Raw genomic sequence first — 18,536 nt, forward strand, 5'->3', positions numbered from 1 at the left:
TGTCATAATGGAGGTACTGTTGCTTGTTGGTGGGTTTGATGTGGACGGATGTGTGAAGCTAGCCATTGGACAGATGGAGGTCAACGTCTAGGAAAGTGGCATGGGATTTGGAGTAGGACCAGGTGAATCTGATGGAACCAAAGGAGTTGAGGTTGGAGAAGAAATTCTGGAGTTGTTCTTCACTGTGAGTCCAGATCATGAAGATGTCATCAATAAATCTGTACCAAACTTTGGGTTGGCAGGCTTGGGTAACCAAGAAGGCTTCCTCTAAGCGACCCATAAATAGATTGGCATATGAGGGGGCCATCCTGGTACCCATGGCTGTTCCCTTTAATTGTTGGTATGTCTGGCCTTCAAAAGTGAAGAAGTTGTGGGTCAGGATGAAGCTGGCTAAGGTGATGAGGAAAGAGGTTTTAGGTAGGGTGGCAGGTGATCGGCGTGAAAGGAAGTGCTCCATTGCAGCGAGGCCCTGGATGTGCGGGATATTCGTGTATAGGGAAGTGGCATCAATGGTTACAAGAATGGTTTCCGAGGGTAACAGACTGGGTACGGAGTCCATGCGTTCGAGAAAGTGGTTGGTGTCTTTGATGAAGGATCAGTCCTTATACCAGTTCCAAACAGCACAATCCATAGCCCTCACCCGCCTAATCCTTCACCTATACATCGACTCGGCCAATGAACACACCCGTCAACTCCTATCCCAAATCAAAGTCCTCAATCTTTCCTCTCCCACATCCATACAGGCTGTACATAGCATCCTCCTACAGGCCAACCGCAAATTAGAACAGCATGCCACCCTCCACCTCAAAAAACTATCCAATCTCCTGGTTTCCCACCTCCAGAAAGACAACTCACTCACCCTCCACAACTTTTCCAACAAACCTCAACCTCCTCTCATTGCACACAGACCCAGTCTCTCCCATCTACTCAATCTCCCTCTTCCAGCTCCACTCCCCCCAACACCTCAAAATTCTAGTCAACACAATCTGGAACCACAACACCCCAATTCAGTAGTTAACCTTTCCTCCAACCAAACTGCCCTTGTCAAAGATTTACTGTCCTACACTCGTAGTCTCTGCTGGAAATATCACTTTGCCACGAAGAAAAATAATCCTGATCCCACTCCTAATGATCCAACTCCCCAAGACACTATCCAAATTGAACCCTGCCTGCAAAAGTTCCGTCCTCCATCACAGCGGGACCCACCTCCTCTTCCTCAAAATCACCCTCTCCAAACCTTCCAGGAATTTCTCACTTCCAGCCTTGCCTCTCAATCTTTCTTGAAAAACCTTAATCCTACTCCCAACATCACCACAGCCGAAGCCCAGGCTATCCGTGATCTGAAAGCTGACCGATCCATCATCATTCTTCCGGCTGACAATGGTTCCACGACGGTGGTACTTGATCGTCGGGAGTATGTGGCTGAGGGACTGCGTCAGCTTTCAGACAACTCTACATACAAAGTTTGCCAAGGTAATGCCATTCCTGATGTCCAGGCGGAGCTTCAAGGAATCCTCAGAACCTTAGGCCCCCTCCAAAACCTTTCATCTGACTCCATCAAACTCCTGACCCCACTGACACCTCTCACTCCTAACTTCTACCTACTTCCTAAAATTCACAAACCCAAACATACTGGCCGCCCCATTCTAGCTGGTTACCAAGCCCCCACAGAACGTATCTCAGCCTACGTGGATCAACACCTTCAACCCATTACATGCAGTGTCCCATCCTTCATCAAAGACACCAACCACTTTCTCGAACGCCTGGAATCCGTACCCAGTCTGTTACCCCCAGAAACCATCCTTGTAAACATTGATGCCACTTCCCTATACACGAATATCCCACACATCCAGGGCCTCGCTGCAATGGAGCACTTCCTTTCACGCCAATAACGTGCCACCCTACCTAAAACCTCTTTCCTCGTCACCTTAGCCAGCTTCATCCTGACCCACAACTTCTTCACTTTTGAAGGCCAGACATACCAACAATTAAAGGGAACAGCCATGGGTACCGGAATGGCCCCCTCGTATGCCAACCTATTTATGGGTCACTTAGAGGAAGCCTTCTTGGTTACCCAAGCCTGCCAACCCAAAGTTTGGTACAGATTTATTGATGACATCTTCATGATCTGGACTCACAGTGAAGAACAACTCCAGAATTTCCTCTCCAACCTCAACTCCTTTGGTTCCATCAGATTCACCTGGTCCTACTCCAAATCCCATGCCACTTTCCTAGACATTGACCTCCATCTGTCCAATGGCCAGCTTCACACATCCGTCCACATCAAACCCACCAACAAGCAACAGTACCTCCATTATGACAGCTGCCACCCATTCCATATCAAACGGTCCCTTCCCTACAGCCTATGCCTTCGTGGCAAACGAATCTGCTCCAGTCCTGAATCCATCGACCATTACACCAACAACCTGAAAACAGCTTTCGCATCCCGCGACTACCCTCCCAACCTGGTACAGAAGCAGATAACCAGAGCCACTTCCTCATCCCCTCAAACCCAGAACCTCTCACAGAAGAACCCCAAAAGTGCCCCACTTGTGACAGAATACTTCCCGGGACTGGATCAGACCTTGAATGTGGCTCTCCAGCAGGGATACGACTTCCTAAAATCCTGCCCCGACATGAGATCCATCCTTCATGAAATCCACCCCACTCCACCAAGAGTGTCTTTCCGCCGTCCACCTAACCTTCGTAACCTCTTGGTTCATCCCTATGAAATCCCCAAACCACCTTCCCTACCCTCTGGCTCCTACCCTTGCAACCGTCCCCGGAGTAAAACCTGTCCTATGCACCCTCCCACCACCACCTACTCCAGTCCTGTAACCCGGAAGGTGTACACGATCAAAGGGAGAGCCACGTGTGAAAGCACCCACGTGATTTACCAACTGACTTGCCTGCACTGTGACGCTTTCTATGTGGGAATGACCAGCAACAAACTGTCCATTCGCATGAATGGACACAGGCAGACAGTGTTTGTTGGTAATGAGGATCACCCTGTGGCTAAACATGCCTTGGTGCACGGCCAGCACATCTTGGCACAGTGTTACACCGTCCGAGTTATCTGGATACTTCCCACCAACACCAACCCATCCGAACTCCGGAGATGGGAACTCGCTCTTCAGTATATCCTCTCTTCTCGATATCCGCCAGGCCTCAACCTCCGCTAATTTCAAGTTGCCGCCGCTCATACCTCACCTGTCTTTCAACAACTTCTTTGCCTCTGGACTTCCGCCTCGACTGACATCTCTGCCCTTACTCTTTGCCTTTAAATATGTCTGCTTGTGTCTGTGTATGGGCGGATGGATATGTGTGTGTGTGTGTGTGTGTGTGTGTGTGTGTGTGTGTGTGTGTGTGCGCGAGTGTACACCTGTCCTTTTTTTTCCCCCTAAGGGAAGTCTTTCCTCTCCCGGGATTGGAATGACTCCTTACCCTCTCCCTTAAAACCCACATCCTTTCGTCTTTCCCTCTCCTTCCTGAAGAAGCAACCATCAGCTGCGAAAGCTAGTAATTCTGTGTGTGTGTTTGTGTGTTTTGTTCATTGTGCCTGTCTGCCGGCACTTTCCTGCTTGGTAAGTCTTGGAATCTTTGTTTTTAATAAATCACATAGTTTCCAACAATAAGCAAACAGGAATACACGGATGAAATGACTAGAAGAAATGTGCTACCACAATCTTTTTGAAGCATGCAATATGGAGTCAGAGTATGAAGAAACTTATACCAATGTAGGAATTAGAGTAATATTCTTTCTAGAAAAGTCGGTTTGGGCCATATTGAGAAAGAAAGAAAAAGAATCTTGTAGAAATAGTTTTAAGATATCTTAGCTTCTCTACAAATATAAATATTTAATTGCATTTGTACAGCAGTAACGGTTCATATGGTTTTATTTCAGGGTGAACCCCAGAAAAATAAAAGATTAGCAAAACAGTCAGCAGCTATAGAAGCTGTGAAGCGGCTGCATGAATGTGGTGAACTTGATGATGACATGGTCCCAAGACCAAGCGAATACGTTGTCTACCATGAGAAACTGTTTCCATATCTTACAAAAGAGCCAATCGGTGGCTCTTCACCACAGCAAGGATCAAGACAACGTAAACAATTATACGTTAAAAGGGTATAGTCATGCATTTCTTTTTCAGTTCCATAGATGTAAGTCTTGTACAGGGTGCTGCAAGTAAAATTGCTCTGTAAAGTCAACACATGAACATATAATGAAATGTAATGTATCTGATATGATTACTCATCTTCACAATAGGTGCTGAAAGTGTCCTCCGCCCACTTCATCACACCAGTGAGCATGCTTGTGGAGAATCATATATGCTCTTGGCAGTTGTTCTGTTGTGATGCTATTGACGACATCCTGGATCCTTGTCTTGACTTTTCAATTGCATGGGGATTTATTTAATATACTTGTCCCTTTAACAGTCCTCATAAGTAAAAGTCACTAGTGGACATCGTCTGGTGACCGAGGAGGCCCACAAGCCTTTGCTGATTGTCCTCTGGTGTAAATATCTCATGAACATGGGACAATGATGCAGCTGATGTGTGGCATGTTGCATCGTCCTGTTGAAAGTTACACAACTGACCCTCCTCCTCTGTCAGGTTTGAAGAAAACTCCTCCAGAATTCCCGAATACACGTTTGAATCTGTCATCTCAGAGAATATGGCCCCCAAAACGACTGTGGTGGAAATGACACCCTAAACACCAATCTTTTTGTCATGTTCTGCTACCTGGTGGATCATTTGTGGATTTTCTTTCAACCAGTACTGGTTGTTTTGGAAATGTATGTACTCAGACAGTTGGGGCCTTTGCAAGACACCACTGGCAACATTGTTCAACAGCCATGAACAGAAACCCCCTCTCTTCTACAGGTCAGGCTCCTTCAGTTCTTGCACAACTCTCACCAGGTGTACTTTTAACTTCAATGCCCTTAAAACATGTCTGCAACTTCTCTCACTCCCATGAACCTGTTGACTGAATCTCGTGGTTGACTTAAGAGATGAAAAGGCAGAAAGTTGTCTATTCCTGAGAGCATTTCGAACCGATCCTGTATACCGCAATTTTTCAACAGTAACTGTATGGTGCTTTATACCATTACAGAACATCATGGAAATTTCTCTTGAAACAGACTCCCCCCCCCCCCCCCCCCCCCCAAAAAAAAAAAAAAAAAAGATCCAGTGCAAATGAATGCTTCAACAGTGGCCACACACTTGGGTAACTAGTACAACATTGTCACACACTCACAATAACCCCGCTTTACACAATGAGGCCCTACTCTCAACTGGCTTCTACAAGTTTCACTGGCTGCCGCTGCCTTACATGACAGCAAAGTTCCACACAGTATTGATATGTCAGAGGAAATGGCTAGTTCGTTCATTACTGTTTGGATGGTGTTTCTAGTTTTCCATTACTGTTGATGCATGCACACTCGAACACACTGGAAAGACTGTAGGTTGTGGAGAAACCATTAATTTAAACAAAGCAAAAAGCTACTGATGAAGGCGAAATGTGCAAGAAATATTGGCTTGGAAATGTAATTTGTCCTTTATTGCTACTGAAAAATTTAAATTAGCTTCAAGTATTGATGATAAAAATATTATTCTGTTAGTTGCCAATCTCTTGATAGGCCATGGGTGTTAAAAAGCTTGGACTTCATATTGTGTTTCTCAGTACATGGTGGAAGTCAAGAATTTTGCACAGTATGCAGTTAAGTTAATAAATATGCTTTTCAGATCTATTTGTTATCTATTCTTGAAGTGCAATGATATTAGCTACTCATGATAAACAGTTCTTTCTATAGGAACATAACAATAACTATCAAAAGAAATGTCAACTTGGCAGTTCAGAATATGAATGCATTATCTATCATAATCTTTGTTGCTTCTCTCTGAAACGATCTCAGAAGTGTTCAAATGTGGCTTTGCTCCAGGGACAATGCATTACTCCAGCCTGGCCCAATGATACATGGAGTGCGCACAGACACCCACACAGGTACTTCCCATTGCAAAGTTGCTGCAGTTGCCATTCCCACTTCAAGACGCATGTCGTCCTCCGATATAACTTGCCACATGAAAATACATAGCAAAATCTCTCAATATTTGTGCCCTAATGTATAATAATTCATTATATCATTTTATTATTGGTGAGTATTATTCTCCATGAAGGTAGACATAAGACGATGCAGCACTCATCTGGAATGATAACCAACACCATACGTTTCCCTTAGATGAATACTTAACACTTAGATGAATGATCTCATGACAAGTTCATTTATTATGCTGTATTTACTTGTTAATTTCTGTCTTTAAGTAATGTCCTTCACTACTGCTGTTAATACCAAGTATAAAATCAGTAGCTATTGCTGCCATATGAAAGTTAACATTTTCATCTTAAGAATGTAGTTTTATGATTGTTGCATTGCTCAATCAGCTTTCTTGTTATTTTTCATAATACAACGTACATCAGTCCTCCATCTCCCAATCTTTTCCTAACAAAAGTTAACCCTAACTTAGAACTCTTAAAAAAAGACAGCTTTTAGGATAATACAACCAGTTCTGACTGTTATAAACTTCTATGGGTGATGCAGGAGGAATGGTAAATATTCAAGGATATGACAGAAAAGCTCATTTGTAGCCAAAAGTTTCATATGGACATATACCCTAATCCAAATGGTTTCCAAAACATAACATACTGAACCACCCAACCCCTTTGAAGGTTTATTATAGCCCAACCTACCTAATTGCTTTCAGATTCTTTGCTTGAAATGTCTTTCTGCCATTAAACCCTTTATTTGGCAGTTTTGTTCTCAACCAACATTCAAATTGCAAACTGTTTTCTGCAACATGTTGCGAGTTTAATCCTTGGAATGGCAATGGTGCTTGCAAGCTATGTTTAAGCTCTAATATATAATGATATTCTGTTGTCTCTGGTGAAAATTTTCTGAATAGTGGATATGTTTAGGAGATACCATGCAAGATTATGTGTCAGTTATTGGTGAAGCAGTTTCTTTCAGTTTTGTGATGCTGATTTTACTCGTGCAATGAAAATCGCTTAGAAAAGGAAAGAGAAAGTCTTAAAGGTGAGTTGTTATACAAATGTGTTAGCGAATTCTTACTGGGGTGTTGCAAATGGACCTGTCTTTTCTGGAAAGAGGAAGAGTGAATTTCACTGTTGGGTGGACAAAAAGCCCAGAAGAAGAAGAAGAAGAAGAAGAAGAAGAAGAAGAAGCACTAGTTTCGGTCACTGGCCAGAGTATGTGCCAAAAGGAAAGATGTAGGCATTTCCATCAGAGGTATGAACTGTAAAATGTTAAAGTTGTGAAATTTTTCTGTCCTTTGTAGCAAAATTGAATGTTTTAAGACATTTCATATGAACTAGAATAAAATGCAACCATTCTTTGTGCCACAGGAACAACATTGTAGTATTTATATTGCAGCACCCACGTGCCTTTTGTAGCAATGATACTTACAGGCATAATACTGTATTTTGAAGGAAAACAAAGAAGAAGAAGAAAAAAATGTACAATTGTTGTCATGACCAAACATATCTTGTTCAGCAAATTAAAATTTTTGTTCGCCGTATTTCTGTGTATGCCAAATAAAGGATTAAACTGGCTCGAACACACAGTTGTCTGCGGTGTGTTGAGCAAAGTAATGAGAGGGATTCAGATAACATCAGAAAGAAGCATCAGTGCACTGAGTTTGTACACATGCTGGCTAAAATGCCACACATCTACACCAATGAAATAAATGCTGATATAATGTATGTTTATGTCTTTTGTGATCATAGGGCTTCTGCTGCCATCGAAGAATACTGTCTGTGCTTTCTGATATGTTGTATGCCTGACTGTAGCATGCTTACCAGAGTTTTCAGTGCCTTGGTTCTCCTAATGTAGAAGTTGCCTAGCCTCTTCACTGTTATAGACGTGCGCTCTGCATCGTGAGCTGCGTGTACCTCTGTTGTGTCTGCACCACTTGCTAAGTGCTGATAACCTTTGATTAGGAATGAAGTGCCTGCCACTACTAAATGGTTATCATCCACTTTTAAGAAAACCATTTTACTGAAAAAAAATTGATTTTTGTGTGCCTTATATCTGATATCATCGCTCGATGAGGGACTGAATTTCTTTTTGTTACTCTTCATAGTTACTGTGCTGTGTCATGTTAATTAAGACATAGCACAAAGTTTTAAGAAATTTGGGGAAGTAAAATTGCATTGTGTAAACTTTGCAAATGGATGTTTTTAATTCATACATTGCAGTATATAAAGTGTAGATAAGATATTGAAGATTTATTTAAAATTGAGAGCAGAATGCATATCTCGTTTCCTTCTTCAGTTATTGATTTTTATATCCACCGGACAGCACATGCAGCATGCCCATTTCTGTCCGTGTGAATCGTAATTACTTGGTTATAACAATTATCTCATTCCACCAAAGGTTTCTTTGCAAGTGATTTCATGCAAAGAGGAACATGTTCTGTGATAAATTCATGAAACTTTTTTATTCACCAACATGTAGAAGTAACTTGCCCACACCAGTGGAAGGTCGATGGCTCAGGATGCATACAGACATCAGTAGCACTGTAGGAAAACCGAAGCAGCATGTGTATACATGTCCGCAGCAACGGTGAAAGTGTTAGTTCTGAATAAATGATGTAGAAGATAAGACAGAAATTAAATAGAGCACTTACAGTTTATTTGAATCTTCATCGATGAAATTCATGTTGTACTGCATTTTTAAAGGAAATGTAAGAATGAAAGGAAATGAAATATTTTTCACCTCAGCTGCTTTGAGTTAAGAACCTAGGAACTGTTGATTCTTCCCTGTAGTTTGCTGTAACAATATAGTAATGTATGAACACTTTCTGTATTTTTTCCATGGTGAAATGTTTTAATTTATTTTTTGTTTCTTTTTTCCTAGAGTTTCTAACACCTCAGTAATGTAGACTGTAGCTTTACATAATTTTAATTTCTGAAATTTTCTGCTCTTATTGCAGTGTCCTTTAATGTACAGTGACTGTAGACCCCAGGAATTACAGATCACATATTTACACATCATTGAAATAGAAGCAAATTATCCAAAACCAACTGAAGACAGTGATCACATGATTTTGTATGATATGTTCAATAAAGAGGAACACTTCGGGATATTATCATCCAAAGAAATTCCACAGGTTTGATTTTACTTTTAGTGCTTTTCTTATTCTTTTTGATGCTAGAATTTAGTGTAGATTAAGTTACTCAATATTTTTTCAGTTACTGGTCATGTGTAAAATAAAACCTCGAGGCTATTACTTGATGGGGGATACAACATATGATAAATTGGATACACATTAAATTTGAAGTTGGAAGAAAAGACTAACCCTTAAATTATATAACTTAATAAATCCTCATATGGGTTACACAGAGACATGACTTGCTGGCTATGCTGGTGAATGTCAGATTACACATACTAAGTTCTGACCGTCAATCCACACTTTTTCCTTGTATTTTTTTTCTGGTTTCATTATTTCTTTTACTTCTGATAGGGGCTTGTTGATGTGAAAAGTGCCAAGCTGCACTGTAGTTTGGAATCCATGGTAAATGAAACTATATAGTTCCAGAAACTGTATCAAGTCTCAAACATATATGATTTACATATGCAGGATGCAGGCTGAAGCGATAAATGAAAATTTGTACCATGGCTGCATTTCAAACCCGGGTTTCCTGTTCACTATGCAGATGCGATAACCATTACACCAGCCTGGCACAGTGGCTTTGTTAAACTGCCAGGACTATTCTAGCATGCCTCCCTCCTCAATCCAAATTCCCACTCTTGACTCTTCTGATTAGGTATCATCCAAAACTCGAACAGCATTGCAGAAGCTCTCCATCTGTTTTTAATAGCACATTAGCATCAAATTAAATGGGGATCGTGCCAGAACCCACGTGTAAGTGGTTTAATCAAATGAAACAATACGGTTCCAGAGACCTTTTCAAGTCTCAAACATCCATGATGTATATGTGCAGGCTGAAGCTATTCTCAACTATTAGAATCATATCCTAATCAAATTCTAGTGGTTGTCGAGTCATTTTTAGTATTGTATCCTTAGATAATCCAAGTGCAGTAAAATACCAAGACAGATCCAATTTGTGTGCTTTTATACAAGAGGCATAGTGGCTAGCACATCTGCCTAGTGCACAGAAGACCCAGGTTTGAATTCTGGCCTTGGTACAAATTTTCATTTGTTGCCCCAGTCTGCATATACTAGATCTGTTCAAAAAATTCTGGAACTTTGTCAACAAAATTTTTCTTTAATTACCTTTTGCTTACTGCGCATGGTCTCCTTCAAAATACTCTCCTCCACAATTGATACACCGCTCTTAACACTGTTCCCACTTCAGGGAGCAGTCCTGGTACACCACTTGCTGGAGAGCGGAGTGCCTTCTTAGAATTTTCTTTTATCTCGTCTATCATTGCAAATCTTTGTCCTTGCAGTGGTGTTTTCAAGTGGGGGGCGGGGGACTGCAGGTGCCTGGTCTGGAGAGTACGGAGGATGAGGCAGCACAGTGATTTAGTTTTTTGTACAATAGTCAAGCACCAACAGGGATGAATATGCAGATGCGTTGTCATGATGCAAGAGCCACATTTCATGCTGTTTCCTTCTCACATTTTCTCGCAGGCATCACAACATGTCCTAATAGTACCATCGATTAACAGTTTGTCCCTGTTTCACGAATTCATGCTGAACAAATTCTTCAAAGTCAAAGAAAACTTATCAGCTTTGATATTTGAGCTAACCTGATGAGATTTTTTTGGTCTAGAAGAATCTTGCCCAACCCATTATGAAGACTGAACCTTTGTCTGAATATCATAATCATAGACCAACACCTCATCACCAGTTATGATTCTCTTGAGAAACATCTCATTCTCATTTGCGTGATCCAAAAGCTATTCAAATATTGCAAAGCGAAAGTCTTTCTCGTCTTGACACATGAGCCATAGGACAAACTTGATGGCAACATGATGCATTCTGAGGTGATGTGTCAGGATTTCGTTACTTGATCCGACTGATATGTTACATTCTTCTGCAATCTCTGTCAGTCTTCGATTGGCATACACAGTTTAATTGACATACCTGCACAAGTGTCGTTGGTAGACATCGAAGGTTGTCCTGAATAAGGGTCATCCTTAACTTCCATTCAGCCATTTTTAAACTGTGCTAGCCTTTCGTAACACCTAATAAGGCTTAAGCATTCATCACCATAGGCTTCCTGCATCATTTGATGTGTCTCTGTAAAGGGTTTCATGCAAAATTTAATGCTGACACATTGCTCCTCTAGCTCGAAATTCGCAAACTATGTAACACAACATTCTACTCAGTTAAATATTAAACACGGGCGTGTGCAGGGATGCCAACTGCATTTCACACATACACACCATTGGTGTGAAATTATGAATGTTCCAGAATTTTTTAAACAGACCTCAATATACACCATGTTTCACAATATGTCACCCTCTAACCAGATGAGTAAGTCAATTGGAAGGTCAGAGGAAGGCAAGGGCATACTGCTTCCAATAGAACCAGTAAAGCATTGTGTTTTTCAAACCAACCTTCAGTTTAAGGACAGCCTTATCATACAAAACAACAAATTAAGTGCCACATAAAACAATTAGAAAATCAAAATTAATGTGTAATGGTGAATACATATTATATAATTCAACAGATAAAGTAAGGGTGTGTGAAATGTCACAGAAAATAAAAATAAATTGTTGCAAACGGTTCATCATGTAAAAATCAGATGCAAATAAAAATTTGATATGCCATTAAAAGCAATGGGCACATCAAATAACTTCCTTGCTGCTGGTGCGGAAAATATGAAAAGGCCAAAAATTAATAAAATAGTCAACTGTAAAAGAAACACCGGTAGTTAGTGAATGCAGAACAGTACTGCCACATAAAATGAAGTAGCAAATGCAATAAAATAATTTAAAAGTTTATACTCTGCAGGTATTGATAGTATTACCACGACGACACTCTGTGATTAGTCATTTGAAGCAGTCAGTTTTACTTAGCTGAAGGTAATTCCAATTTATAGAAAAGTGAGAGCAAAAACATAAGTTACTACATTCATATTGCTGTATGATTATTGTTTCATGCATTCCAAATTTATACGTGACAAACTTATGTAATTTAAAAACAAACATAAAATCTTATGTAAGGAATAAATTGGATTCAGAATTGAGAGGTCATTGATAACTGTTGTCCAAGAGTGCATTAACTGCATGCTAAACCCATAAGATAAAAACGAAATAATATGAATATTACTGGACTTTGACATACTTCATGATCAAAGGTTTTGATAAGTTTTTTCTGATCTAGCTTGAAAAGTATGGCGTTAGAGACTTGTCCAACAGAGGGGCCATTTCTTTTCCAAGTCATCTTCAAACAGTTGAGCATTAATTATTCCACCGTAAAACTTAAAATATATAATTATTAAATATTTGTGAGAGTATAATCTAAAAATATATGGTATGTACAAGAGGCAATAATGGGACACCATTTCTTCCTTTGCTTATAAATAATCTGAATTTAAATGTGGACCCACATCTGCTACAGGATAAATCTAAAGAATAATCATCATGGTTTGTAAACATCTCATAAAATAATTTTTAGATGAGCACAGAGTAATCTACAGTCAATAAAAAGTAAGCAGCTAATTGTGAGACTACCATGGAAAAATCCAGGGTTCAGTCCCCAGTCGGTCCTAATATTTTTTCTGTTATTTTCTTCACTGATAATTTTTTGTTAACAGAAAGAAATGCCAAAGCACAACATGATAGAGAGCCCATATTAAGCTGTAGGGTTTCCCTTATAACTGTCTGAGTAAGTAGGATCAAGTTTGAAAGAAGACAGTGACATATCACCTTCAGTAGGATCATGTTCTGTATAGCACTGTGATGTTCAACCTTAGAAGATAGTATTTTATTATTATTTAAAGTGAAGCTGTTTCTGTAGAATTTCACTGTGTTAAAAACAAGGGTCTTTTTATCCAAAGTATCTCTCTCACTTTTTTCAGCCAATTGTAAACAAATGGTACAGAAACAAAGTTCTCCTGACTCAATAATTTAACAATTTGCTGACATTTGTATGCTCACGTCTGTTGCCCAGCACCATCTGGTGAATAGTGAGCTACACTCATATGACAGTTTCTCACATGCTTGGTGCTTCAGAGATATTTTTTTATGTATTACTGCTTATAATATATTTCTATAGTTGAGCATTTATTGTTGATCTGTGACAAATCCATCGAACTTGAACTTTTAATTAAATTTTAAGTTCATACCGTTAGTGTATAAATGTGACTGATTTATATTCATTCATATGTAAAGCACACAGAAAGAAGTTATGCTACTTTTGTTAATTGCTCTGACACTTTTGTGCCCTCTTCTCTGGTGCAGGAGTGGGAGGGTTGAAGGATTCCTGTTATTTCAGTTCATGTCAATTGACTTTGCTAATACCCTCCAGTGGTACTCAGATTAATGTATTTGTACTATAACTGTACGGAAAAGGAAGTATTCACAGTTTCACGTTTTGATGAGGGTGAATGTATGCACAAATATACCAAAGAATGTGCTTCTAACAAAGATTTTATGACTCATTTCATCATTGTTATCATCTTCACCATCACCACCATCATCGTCAGTAATACGGTGTTTGTGATTGTATTGTTAGTTGTAATAAGGGAATTAGGGTAAAACTTTCATCTAAGGGTAAATTTTTCTCATTTCAGGACTTTCTATTTCCATTATATTCTTCAGAAGGGAAACTCAAAGTAACAGTGAAGAGCACTCACAAACTGTACACATTAAGTAAAGAGGAAATATGTCATTGTGAAGAATTCCATCAGTTTATTTTTCGTAAGGTGCTGAATATTGTAAAGCCCTTCATGTGTGTTGACCAGGAAAGAAGAGATCATTCATATTTGATTGTGCCTGTCAGGAAATCAGAAAATGGTGAGTTTCATAAAAACCTTTTAACACTTACACACACACTTTTGTATTCAGTAGATGTCTTAGTGAAAGTACGTAAACAGGTTCTTTTTTTTTTTAATATAGATATCCCATATTTTTACAGGAGATAGTACTGTACAAAACTATGAAAATGTCATATAAACACACACCAGGAAAAATGTAGTTGTTGAGGTGTGGGGTATTTTACTTGCTTTGGGAATGTCAGTTGTTCATTTCTTATTGATTGTGTTTGTTTGTGTCTTTATATAGTTTTCGAGTGTGGTCCTTCGTAAGACTTGGAACAGTCTCATACACCAGCCATTCAATATGTATTGTTTAGAATTTGTGCTGCCATTGCACAAAATTGGTGATTGTTTGGAGTTAAATATAATTGTGAAATTAAATATCCTGAGGTCCCATTCCATATGAAAAAATGTTGTTTCAGTAGCTTTCAGATGTGGATCATTTATAACAAAGAGAAGGAATCTTAGTTGACATCACATAGTTCGCATGCCTTTTATGGAGGTGTGAATGTTGTCACAAGTCACAGATGGTGCTGAAGCCAGTGTATGGAGAATTGAAGCTGTTGAAGGCATCTAAACCACACTTGTTAAGAGTCCTGTTTTGCATGAGCAGTTACTTATAATGTCCAATGCAGTGTGTGTAAGCTGTCAGACAATAAGACAACCATGCCAGATTACTGCTCTGACTGTGGATTCTAATAAGTGTAAATCTGCAGTTCACAGCTTTTGTTTTGTTGATGGATAAGGTGTGATTTGTATAGAGTCAATGATATTTTACCACAATAGCAATGTGTGGGCAGATGCAAATCCTAGAGTGATCTTGGAAGCAAGGCATCAGTTTCACTTCAGTATCAATTTGTGAGCAGGAATTGGAAGTGACTGACTTATGGGAACATACATTTAACAAGCAAATTAATAGTTCATTATTTATCATTGATTTGTGTGTGTCAGATTATTTGCATTACTGAAGAGTGTTACTATTGTAGAAAGACAGTGGATGTGGCTTATGAATCACAGGGCACCACCTCGCTTTCTGCGCCCTGTACAATAGTGTCTGACACAAATGTTCAGTGAGTGATGTATTGGTCCAAGTGGTCTAATATCATGGTCTCTTTGTTCGCCTGTCCTTAATCCCTTAGATTTCTGTACTTGGGACATTTAAAGTCATATCTAAGAATTCGTCTATTGAGTAGAAGGAGTTGTCATTCAGAAATTCTTTTAATTTGCTTTTAAATGTTGGTTGGCTATCTGTCAGACTTTTAATACTATTTGGCAAATGACCAAAGATTTTGTGGCAGCATAATTCACCCCTTTCTGTGCCAAAGTGGATTAAATCTCCATGGTGGCAATGAACATCTAAATCCCCACAAAAGCCGCTCTGTAACCAGAAAGTTGTTTCCTGGAAGTTATAGCTTCCAATAAAGATTTCGAAGCAAAATGGAGAGCAGTTTCCTATCTTGATTAACGAGATTTTTTGTAACAGAAATTGCAGTTCAGTCAATCAGTCAATCTCTTTATTCATCCGTGAACAATATACATTGTATGGATGTAGTCAATTACAATATAGTTTCTTATCTTTAATTTGTTTCAAAAACTTGGATAATAAATACAAATATTTTATATCAGTAAATATAAATAATATTACTTTTCCATATTCAGATATTCTTCAATGCTATAAAAACTATGTGTTAGTAAAAATTGTTTAAGATCTACCTTGAATTTATGGAATTCTTTAATTTTTTTATTGTAGAAGGCAATGCACTAGAAAGTATTTTGGGCTGGTAGTTTACACTTTCTTGCTAGAGTGCTCCTTTGTGGGTGTCTCTGTGAAAAATTATCCCTTTCCCTTGTTTAATGGTTATGAACCTGATTATTTGATGTTGAAAATTCCTGGTGAGCTTTCAGAAAGCATACACATTCATAGATGTATATGTTAGGAGGAGTCATTATTTTAAATTCTTTACATATTTCCCTGCATGATACTCTGCAGGGAACCCCTTTCATAAACTCTCCCGTCACAGCACAAGACATTAAACTTATCCTCCGGTCCAAACACAACACGGCCCCTGGTCACGACTGTGTCACCTACCGTCACCTTCGAGAAAGCCCCTATTCCTTCCTGACTGTCCTTGCCCATCTCTATAATGTCATCCTCTCTACTGGCTTCTACTTTGACCTGTGGAAGACCTCCCGCGTCCACTTATTCCTCAAACCCAACAAACCCCCTTCTGCTGCCTCTTCCTATCGTCCCATCTGTCTCGCCTCTGTCTTCAAGAAGGTCTTTGAAATCATCCTCTCCCACTGTATCCATCAGCACCTTGCTCAGCACCACCTCCTCCACCCTACCCAGTGTGGCTTCCGACCCTCCTTCTCTGCTGAAGACCAACTCCTAAACCTCGTTCACCCTGTGTCTCTCCAGATCAACTCCCGTAGCTCCGCCATTTTTGTTTCCCTTGACCTCCAAAATGCCTATGACCGTGTATGGCATCCCGGTCTCCTCTTTAAACTCCAAACCTATGCCCTGCCTATCAATTTTGTCCATCTGGTCACTTCCTTCCTCTCGCACCGTCCTTCCTATGTCACCCTTCACAACACCAACTCCCGTATCTTTTATCCCACAGCTGGCACCCCCAGGGTTCTGTCCTCTCCCCTCTCCTTTATCTCTTCTATACGGCTGATATGCCTAAGCCACCCCCACCAGTCCACCTTCTCCAGTATGCTAATGACACCACCTTCCTGGCTCTCTATCCTACCCTTCAACGGTCCCAACGTACCCTCCAAACCCACCTTAACCAGTTCACCACTTGGTGTAACCAGTGTTTCCTCTGTCTCAACCCCTCCAAAACCCAGGCAATCATCATAGGCCGCACCACTCGCTCCTTTCATCTCCATGATTTCTACCTCACCCTTTATGGTTCTCCCATCCAGCTCACCCCCACCCTGGAATACCTTGGCCTCACTCTTGACCGACACCTCACCTGGACCCCTCATCTCCAGATCGTCCAGCAGAAAGCCCATTCCTGCCTCCGCCTTCTGAAACTTCTGTCTGGCCGGACATGGTGATTGCATCCTTATACCATCCTCCATACCTACAAATCCCTCATCCGTCCTATCCTCTCTTATGCCAACGTTGCCTGGATCTCCGCCCCCACCCGCTTTTACAAGGCCCTCCAAATCCTCGAACGCCATGCGCTCCGCCTTGCCTTCCGTATCCGCCTTCCTTCCCCCACACGGCTCCTGTATGAAATGATCCCCTTCCCCCACCTCCTCCTGTTCCTCCAACATCTCCGCATCCTTTACCTTGTCTGCAGGCTTGATCCCCCCGACCTTCTGGTTTCCTCCTTCCTCTCCATCCCTCGCCCATTGCCGCGCCTCTATCGCTGTATCCCTCCCTCTCTCCACCTCCACACCCTCCATCTCCTTCATGAGGGCAACTTCCAGTGCCTCCGCCTCCCGGATGCCGAACTTCGCCATGACATCTACCCTTCCTTCCAACTATAACCTGGCCTTGTCCCAACCCCTCCCCCCCAGGGCCCCCTTTTTCCTCTCCCCTCCTTCTCCCAGAGCGAATCCCCCCCCCCCCCCCCTCCCCGAGACCCTGCACCCCATACTTGCCTCTTTCCTTCCCACATCCCTCCCTACCTGGCCCTCTCCAGTGCGCTCCCCGCCCATCTCCCTATCTTCCCCTCCCTCCCTCCCTTCTTCTGGTCTCCCTCATCTCCTTGTGCATGGCAGATCCTCCGTTTTTGATCATCATCAGTGTGACACATCAGTGTTGTGTTTCGTGCTGTTTCTCCTGTGCATCAAGAGGTGTGATTTTAATTGTGTACTGCCTTGAGGTTCGCCGTCAGTATTTGTTATGTGCTACGCCATTCGTCGATACCTTTTATGCTCCAGTCATACTGTGTCTTGTGTTCTTTTAATTGTCGCAGTGTGTGGCTTTTTGTGTGTGCTACTTTTAAACAGTTTTTTATCTTCATTTTACACTCACCCCATTTTTTTGTCTATTGCCTTCCCAGATGTTCCCCCTTTTTTTATATCTATGTTCACCATATTCTCTCCTTTGTTATTTTTAAATGTCTTATATTGTTTGTTCTATGTCTTTCGGCTGAAGTGCAGCACATATGCTGCTGCCAGCCCACCCCGATGGGGAATTGAAATACAATAAAGAAAAAGAAAGAAAAAAAAACCTTTCATTATTCTAATAGCCCCTTTTTGGTTTGAAAACTTGTTTTGCTGTACCTGTATTTCCCCAGAAGATCACACCATATCTAAGCAAACTGTTCATGTAAGCATAATGGGCATACAGCAATGATTCAGTGTTGCAACATTCCTACATCTACGTCTACTACATCTACACCCATACTCCGCAAGCCACCCGACGGTGTGTGGCGGAGGGTACCCTGAGTACCTCTATCGGTTCTCCCTTCTATTGCAGTCTCGTATTGTTCGTGGAAAGAAGGATTGTCGGTATGCTTCTGTGTGGGCTCTAATCTCTCTGATTTTA

At 40.8% G+C, this 18,536-nt stretch overlaps 1 protein-coding gene across 2 annotated transcripts in view; it reads left to right on the forward strand.

Annotated features, from left to right (window-relative positions):
* LOC126365926 (endoribonuclease Dicer-like) overlaps nucleotides 1-18,536 on the forward strand; it is a 401,671-nt gene that overhangs the window by 223,783 nt on the left and 159,352 nt on the right. For both annotated transcript variants that reach the window (XM_050008684.1, XM_050008683.1), the window contains exons 12-14: nucleotides 3,905-4,126; nucleotides 9,010-9,186; nucleotides 13,787-14,009. In XM_050008684.1, coding sequence (XP_049864641.1) covers nucleotides 3,905-4,126; nucleotides 9,010-9,186; nucleotides 13,787-14,009 — 622 coding nt within the window. The remainder of the gene's footprint in view (nucleotides 1-3,904; nucleotides 4,127-9,009; nucleotides 9,187-13,786; nucleotides 14,010-18,536) is intronic.

Source organism: Schistocerca gregaria, chromosome 4 (assembly GCF_023897955.1).
Source record: "Schistocerca gregaria isolate iqSchGreg1 chromosome 4, iqSchGreg1.2, whole genome shotgun sequence".
Classification (NCBI taxonomy): Eukaryota; Metazoa; Arthropoda; class Insecta; order Orthoptera; family Acrididae; genus Schistocerca; species Schistocerca gregaria.